This window comes from Eumetopias jubatus, unplaced genomic scaffold (genome assembly GCF_037043125.1).
Source record: "Eumetopias jubatus isolate StellerSeaLion01/CBP00866 unplaced genomic scaffold, mEumJub1_p1.0 scaffold_11, whole genome shotgun sequence".
Taxonomy (NCBI): Eukaryota; Metazoa; Chordata; class Mammalia; order Carnivora; family Otariidae; genus Eumetopias; species Eumetopias jubatus.
Genome location: NW_028274817.1, coordinates 104,042,644 through 104,050,543, shown reverse-complemented (window position 1 = coordinate 104,050,543; position 7,900 = coordinate 104,042,644). Strand labels below are relative to the sequence as shown.

The 7,900-nt window shown below is 39.6% G+C and overlaps 1 protein-coding gene across 1 annotated transcript; it reads left to right on the top strand.

The window, feature by feature from the left end:
* Nucleotides 1-5,480: 5,480 nt before the first annotated feature.
* Nucleotides 5,481-7,323, top strand: LOC114197605 (melanoma-associated antigen B18-like). Its single transcript, XM_028088670.2, has 2 exons — nucleotides 5,481-5,551; nucleotides 6,219-7,323. The coding sequence occupies exon 2, from the start codon at nucleotides 6,280-6,282 to the stop codon at nucleotides 7,321-7,323; it is 1,044 nt and encodes a 347-aa protein (XP_027944471.1). The 5' UTR covers nucleotides 5,481-5,551; nucleotides 6,219-6,279.
* The last annotated feature ends 577 nt before the right edge of the window (nucleotides 7,324-7,900 follow it).

Here is a 7,900-nt window from a genome sequence, read left to right as displayed (position 1 = left end):
TGATGAATTACTGAACACTACATTTGAAACTAATGCTGTATTATATGTTGGCTAATTGAATTTAAATTTTAAAAAGGAGGCAAGAGTATACAATGGAGAAAGGACAGTCTCTTCAATAAATGGTGTTGGAAAAAGCCACAAGCAAAAGAATGAAACTGGATCACTTCTTACACCATATACAAAAATAAACTTAAAGTGATGAAAAACTTGAATGGAAGTCCTAAAACCAAAAATCTCCTAGAAGAAAACTTAGGCAGTAAACTCTTTGACCATAGTCTTAGGGTTATTATTTTGGATCTTTTTCCCTAGACAAAATTAAACAAATGGGACAACATTGAACTAAAAAGTGTATGCCCAGCAAAATAAATAAATAAATAAATTAATTAATTAATAAAAAAAGACAACCTACTGAATGGGAGAAGTATATGCAAATGATCTATCTCATAAGGGGTTAACATCCAAAATATATAAAGAACATCTATAACTTGATAGCAAAAAAATAAACAATCCAATTAAAAAATGGGCAGAAGACCTGAATAGACATTTTTCCAAAGAAGACATGAAGATTGCCAAAAGGCATATGAGATGATACTCAATATCATTAATCATCAGGGGAATGCAAATCAAAACCATAATGAGATCATTTTACACCTGTCAGAATAACTAGAATCAAAAAGATAAGAAATAGTAAGTGTTGGTGAGAATGTGGAGAAAAGTGAATCCTCATGCACTGTTGGTGGGAAAATAAAATGGTGCAGCTACTATGAAAAATAGTATGGAGGTTCCTCAAAAAATTAAAAATAAAACTACCATATGATCCAGCAATTCCACTTGTAGGTATTTATCCAAAAAAGGAAAACACTAATTCAAAAAGACATACATTCCTATGTTCATCACAGCATCGTTTATAATAGCCAAGATATGGAAGAAACCTAAGTGTCCATCGGTAGATGACTGAATAAGCAAGATGTGGTGTGTATATATATATATACATGTATATATATATATACACACACACAGTGGAATATTACCCAGCCATAAAAAGAATGGAATCTTACCATTTGTGACAACACAGATGGACTTAGTGGGTATTACCCTAAGTGAAATAAGTCAGAAAAAGACAAATGCCATGTGACTCTACTTATTTGTGAAATCTAAAAAAATAAAACAAACAAGTAAAAAAAAATGAAACACAAATAGACTCATAGATACAGATAAACTGATGGTTGCCAGAGGGGAGAGGGGTAGATGGGATGGATGAAGTAGTTGAAGGGGATTAAGAGGTACAATCTTGCAGTTATAAAACAAATAATCCATGGGCATTTAATGTATGGTATAAGAAATATAGCCAATAATATTGTAACAACTGTGTCTGGTGACAGATGGTAACTAGACTTATTGTGGTGATCATTTTGTAATGTATATAAATACTAAATTACTTTGTTGTACACCTGAATGTAATACAATATTGTACGTCAATTATTATTTAAGAAAAACTAAATAAGTAGACAATAAAAAATAATAAGCATAAATGTAGAAATAAGTAAACAGAAAATAGTAAAGCCAAATAACTAAAGCCTGTTCTTCAAAAAATGTACGTAATACACAATTTGTATTAACATCATCAATTACAAAAAAAGCACTAGAAATAAGTAATGTTAAGTAAAATTGTCTAAAATATAGGTGCAGGAGAGATTTGATATAAGAACACCATATATATGTTTTAGCAATACTTCAAGGTAACCATATGGTGGACCAGGAAGGAAAGGTTCTTCCTGAAGAAGTTTTTCAGATGACAAACTCACAAGGAATGATAGTATTACAGAATTAACATCCCACAGCTTCTAATGGTTTAATGGATAAAGGTAATGATCATCAGTAAACATCACTAAAAAAAGAGACACAAACATGTTCCTAATAGAATTATACAATGTCCCCTCTGAAGTGACCTTGCAAATAAAGCAACAAAAATCTGACAAATGCTAATATGATCAAACTTTTACCTCTAACTATTGATGATTGTTCATACTGTCAGGTATATTGAGTTCATTATACTCTTCTCTGTACTGTTGTATACCCTTAATAATTTCTCTAGTGAAAATGTTTATTACAAATATCATGTTCTTATACCACATTTTCTTTATCCATTCATCTGTTGATAAACATTTAGGTTGCTTTCACATTTTGGCTATCATGAATAATACTGTGATGAATATGGGGGTGCAAATATCTCTTCAAGATCCTGATTTCAATTCCTTTGCATAAATATCCAGAAGTGGGATTGCACACGCTAAAAATTTTGTTAAGAGAGTAGATCAAGTGTTATGTGTTTTTTTTTTTACCACAATAAAGAAAACATACCATGTTTTTAAATTTTAAAGTCCAAGTTAAATGGACTGGTTCCTGGAGAAAGATAACGACTAAATTGTTCCAAATAGAAATAGAGAACTTCAGTCAAATAATACAAACTGAAACTCTAGTCTACGTTCTAGCCCCCCTCAAAATATTCTAAGACCAGTCAGATTTGGAATCTAGTTGCACCAAATGGTCAGGAAAGAACTAATGGCCACCTTACATAAACTTTTCCAAATCATACAAAAAGACAGAAAATTACTGAACTCATTTTAACAGGTGTGCTGACCTTGATACAAAGACCAGAAAAGGACATCCAAAGAAAAAAATCACTTTAGCCAAGCTCAGTCATGTAGAGGCATCTATACGAAATAAATTTATAGCATATCCAATATAGTAGTGAATAAACAGGCTGAGTTCAAGAAATGCAAAGATATTAAAATATTAGAAAAAAACTGCCAATTGGAATTTCTCTACATTAATAGATTAGAGGGCAAAATGTATTTGATCATGTCTAAGGGTGGATAAAAAGCCTTTGAAAAAATGTTTACCACCAATTCATGTAAAAAGTTTTAGCAAAATAGCATTTGAAGAGAATTTCTATTTCCTAAAATCTACAGCAAACTATATATATAAATGTGAAATGTTAGAAGCATTCCCATCAAAGACAGGACAAAGATGCAGATGTTATGATACTGTATCTATTGTTTAAAGGTGGACTGAAATACATAACAAGAGGAATAAGAGTAGCAAAATAAATAAGAAAAAGGAATATTGAAATGATTGAGATAATAAATGGTGACACTATGATCCTTAATTAGAAAATCCAAAGGAACCAGTGCACAAAATATTCAAATGAATAAGATGCTCCAAAGCAGTTATATAAAAGATTACCAAAATTGGGCACCTAGCCACACAAAATCAATAATTAATTAAGATAATTAATAGAAAATATCCCCAAAACAACAGCAGCAATATCCAAAATTTACCTAAAAAGAAATCTAACAAAAATGTACACAATATTTTTGGAAACAACTATAAGTACATACTGATATACTTAGAGAAAAAGTCCCAAATAAACAGTAGAACACACTATGTTTATTCACGGGAAAAAGAATATGGTAAAGATGTCAATTCTCCTTAAATTATTTACAGATTTAAATATGGACTGCTATGGACTGAATTGTGCCATTTCCCCCAACCTCCAATTCATATGTTGAAGCCTTAATCCCTGATGTGACTGTATTTGGAGATATTTTAGGAAGGTTAGTAAGGTTAAATAAGGTCATAAAGGTGAGTTCCTAATCTAATAGGGCTGATATTCTTGTAAGAAGAGGAAGAGACACCAGTGATCATTCTCTCTCTGTGCATTTTGAGGAAAGTCCATGTGAGGACATAGCAAGAAGGTGCCCAAATGTAAAACTAGGAAGAGAGCTTTCACCAGAAATTGAATCTGCCCTCACTCTATCTAGAACTACTTGCCTTTAGAACTTTGAGAAAATAAATTTTTTAAAGATTTTATTTATTTATTTGACATACAGAGAGAGTGAGTGAGAGGGAGAGGACAAGCAGGGGGAGTGGCAGAGGGAGAGGGAGAAGGGGAAGCAGGCTCCCCACTGAGCAGGGAGCCCGATGCGGGGCTCCATCCCAGGACCATGGGATCACGACCTGAGCTGAAGGCAGACACTTAACCAACTAAGCCACCCAGGCACCCCAAGAAAATAAATTTTTGTTGTTAAGGCACCCAGTCTATGGTAATTCATTATGGCAGCTTGAGCATGCTAAGACACTGCCTCACATACAGCTTCCAAGATGATACCAGACTCAGGCTGCTGTTTCCTAAAATCAACCCTAGAGAAACTATAAAAGGGAGAATGAAAGAATAGTCTTAGCAACAGCAAAACAACATAGATGAGAAATTCCTGAGAGAGACTAAGTCTGTGTTGAACTAGAAACTGTATGTGGGCAGGCCCTGAAGTTGGAACTAGTCTGTAGCCACAAGACAGAATTGGTCAGAGGAAAGGTTTTAAGGTGACCCTTTGATTCTTCCAGGGTGCCCTGGGATAATGAATTTCTACTGCTTTAGTGAAGGGAGTTAAGGCTGTTCTTCCGAGGCTGAATGGCCAGGACCATGGGGTTAATATCAGGACAGCATCAACATTTGGGGTTGTTTGAAACAGTATGAGTCCAAAGGCTGTGCAGTAACCACTTGAAACCTCTTTAAAGGGTAAGGACTGACCTTTTAAAAAAATAATATTATAATCAAATATAAGTAATAGAAAGAATGAATCACACTTAACAAGGGTAGGTATTATTTCATGAAAAAAATACATACATATGCACACTTGTTAAAGATGTAAATATATTTCTTATTATGAATGAGGGTCAAAAATAAAAGTTACTGGACTGGACTGAGCAATGTTAGATAACATGGAAAGAACTGAGTCTCAAAAATCATGCAGCTCAGTCTCTTCCTTGGAAAACAGATCTTTTAGAGTAGGTTCCCAAGTCTAAGTCTGATTGGCAAACAAACACTATGAGCCAGTGTATTTTTCCTCTTACAGCATACCACCCATCCTAGGACACTGCCTTACGCTGTAAACTTCCCCATCTCATATCTAGCCTGGGACTCATCAATTTTCTGCCAGGTTTGCAGGAGGGAAACAGCTTAGAGCTTTCAGAAATTTGGTATTCCCCAGGGAGCCTTTAAAGAACCAGCCAAGAGTTAGGACTCCCTGCCTCCACCCTGAGGACAGAAAGGACAACACACCCCAAGAACAGAGAAACCCGCACACAGCCCCACCCCTGCTTTCACTGCTGGGAAGCACAAAGCAGAGCTGTCAGCACGAGGTACTGACTGACTTCCACCTCCAGGGTCTCACGTCTGAGGAGGGCAGCCTCAGGTCTGCAGAAGAGAGAAATAATGCTGAGAGTCAAGGTGAGGATCCTTACTTAGAACTGTGGGAACATGACCCCCCAGAACATGCCCCCCGCAAAGGAAACCACGGAATTCTGCCCCGATCGGTCCCCGTGCTAAGAGGCCCGAGGCCTGGCTGTTAGGCCCAACGCCCTCTCAATTCCGTCTGAGGGCATCAGAGAATGAAGACTTTGATCTGAGGCTGGTGGACTCAGATCAACAAAGTGAAACATCCCAGGCTTTATTCGGAGTCATGGAGAGGACCCTGAGTGAGGACTGAGGGTATTCTCAACCCCGCACAACTCCCTACCCCTGCAGTCTACCCTGGGAGGCCCCGGGCAGGGCTGTCAAACTCTGGGAGGTGGGGGTCTTGGTCTAACCGGAGCGGGCACAGGAGTGAGCACTGAAACCCTAATCATCCAGGACCATGGGGATCCCATAAATCCTGCTCCTATGGTCAGCTCTGGAAGGCTGCTGCAGAAGTGGCCAACTAAGGCTCTTCCTCATTTGCTATGCAAGAACCTCAGGGTGGTAAAGTCATTGGTGTAAGGAGTTTAGCTTCAGAGCTCCGGGGCCGGGGGCCGGGGGTGGAGGGGTGGCCGGGGGTGGAGGGGTGGGCGGGGGCGGGCCTTGCCAACAGTTGACAGGCTGATGGTAAATGTGAACTGAGAGAATTCTCCACCTCAGAACAGAGGGAACCACACAGACCTGGTAACTTGCCCGGCCTTGCTCTCAGCCCCAAGTTGACACAGACAGGGCTGGAAGCTGGAGCCTAAGGCACACTCTAACTTCTTCTGCAAGGTGCTCAGGGGACAGACTGATTAAAAAGAAGCCCTGTGGGGTCCTAGAGCAGTGTTCTCATGGAAGCCCGTAAAAGCGGCTCTGGTTAAAGACAAGGTGGAATGTCCCTGCTGAAGGTGCACACACTATCTCATTCTCCCTCCTCCAGGTGCCCTCATTGCCTGCCCTCCTGCCCCCACTACTGCCTACTGTCTCTAACCAGTGTCACCATGCCTCGGGGGCAGAAGAGCAAGCTTCGTGCCCGTGAGAAACGCCGTCAGGCCCGGAGTGAGGCTCAGGGTGTCCGGGATGCTCAGGCCACTACAGCAGCTGAAGAACAGCCCCCTTCTTCCCCCCTTCCTCTTTTTGGTGGTAATGCCCAGAGCTCCTCAGCTGCTGGGTCAGATAGAAAATCCCAGAGGTCCTGTAGAGCCCCATCCACTACCACTACTTCTGCAGGGGTTTCACACACAAGATCTGATGAAGGTGCCAAGAGCCAAGATGAGGAAAGACCAAGCACCTCTCAGGCACAGCCCAGCACTGATCATTACCGCAGAACCCCTCTAGATGACAAGGCAATTCTATTGGTGCAATTCCTGCTGCGCAAGTATAACATGAGGGAGCCCATAACAAAGGAAGACATGATGAAGTATGTCATCAAAAAGCACAAGGAGCACTTCCATGAGATCCTGAGGAAAGCCTCTGAGCTAATGGTGCTGGCCTTTGGCATTGATCTGAAGGAAGTCGACCCTACCAGGCACTGCTATGCCCTTGTCAGCAAATTTCAGCGCACCTCTGATGACATGCTGAGAGGTGAAGAAATCATGCCCAAGACAGGCCTCTTGATGACTATCCTCTGTGTGATATTCATGAAGGGCAACCGTGCCACTGAAGAGGATATCTGGGAAGTACTTAATGTGATGGGGATATATGCTGAAAGGAAGCACTTCATCTATGGGGATCCCAAGAAGCTCATCACCCAAGATTTGGTGCAGGAAAGGTACTTGCAGTACCAGCAGGTGGCCAACAGTGATCCTCCACGCTATGAGTTCCTGTGGGGTCCGAGAGCCCACGCTGAGACCAGCAAGATGAAAGTCCTTCAGTTCTTGGCCAAGATCCACAATACGGTCCCCAGTGCCTTCCCATCCTGGTATGAAGAGGCTTTGCAAGATGAGGAAGAGCGAGCCCGAGCCAGATTTGCAGCTCTGCTTCGTACTGGTGCCCTGGCCAACGTGCACGCCAGGGCCAATTTTGGCAGCTTCTCCCACCTGTAGTGAAACCTGAAGCACTTTCCTCACTTTGTGTTTGAAATAGTGTGAGGCCTTAGGTGGTGCTAGAGGGAACATAGTGCATATCATATGTTCTACATGAATAACTTATAAATTTATCTTTTGTTGTTCAAAGTTTTCAAATGTTTCTTTTTAAAAAAGTTTAATTAGCTTCACAATGCAAGTGTATGAATATCAGTTACATATTTAATGCTATTTATGAGATTTAAGAGTAAGAGTTGTGCTATTTTATCAAACAAACTGGGTAACTGTCCATCTTATTTGGTGCTCTGGAACAAGAAAACATAGCATTGGAATAGCTATTTCCTTAGAAATGTGAAAGAAGTTAGCAACAAAATGCTGGGATCAAAAAATAGAGAAAAAAAGTAAAAGATAGTCAATTTTTGGTTTTTCCTTATTCCTTGTCTTCTGCTGTTCTGTAAAATAAAAGTTATATACCTGAACTTGCTTCATTTATTCAAGAATGTAGGAGAAAATAAATCATAAGTTGCTTACTGGCCCTTTTTTTTTATTATTCCTCAAACATTAATTGAGCATATTGTTTGGAAGGCTCCACGGTAGT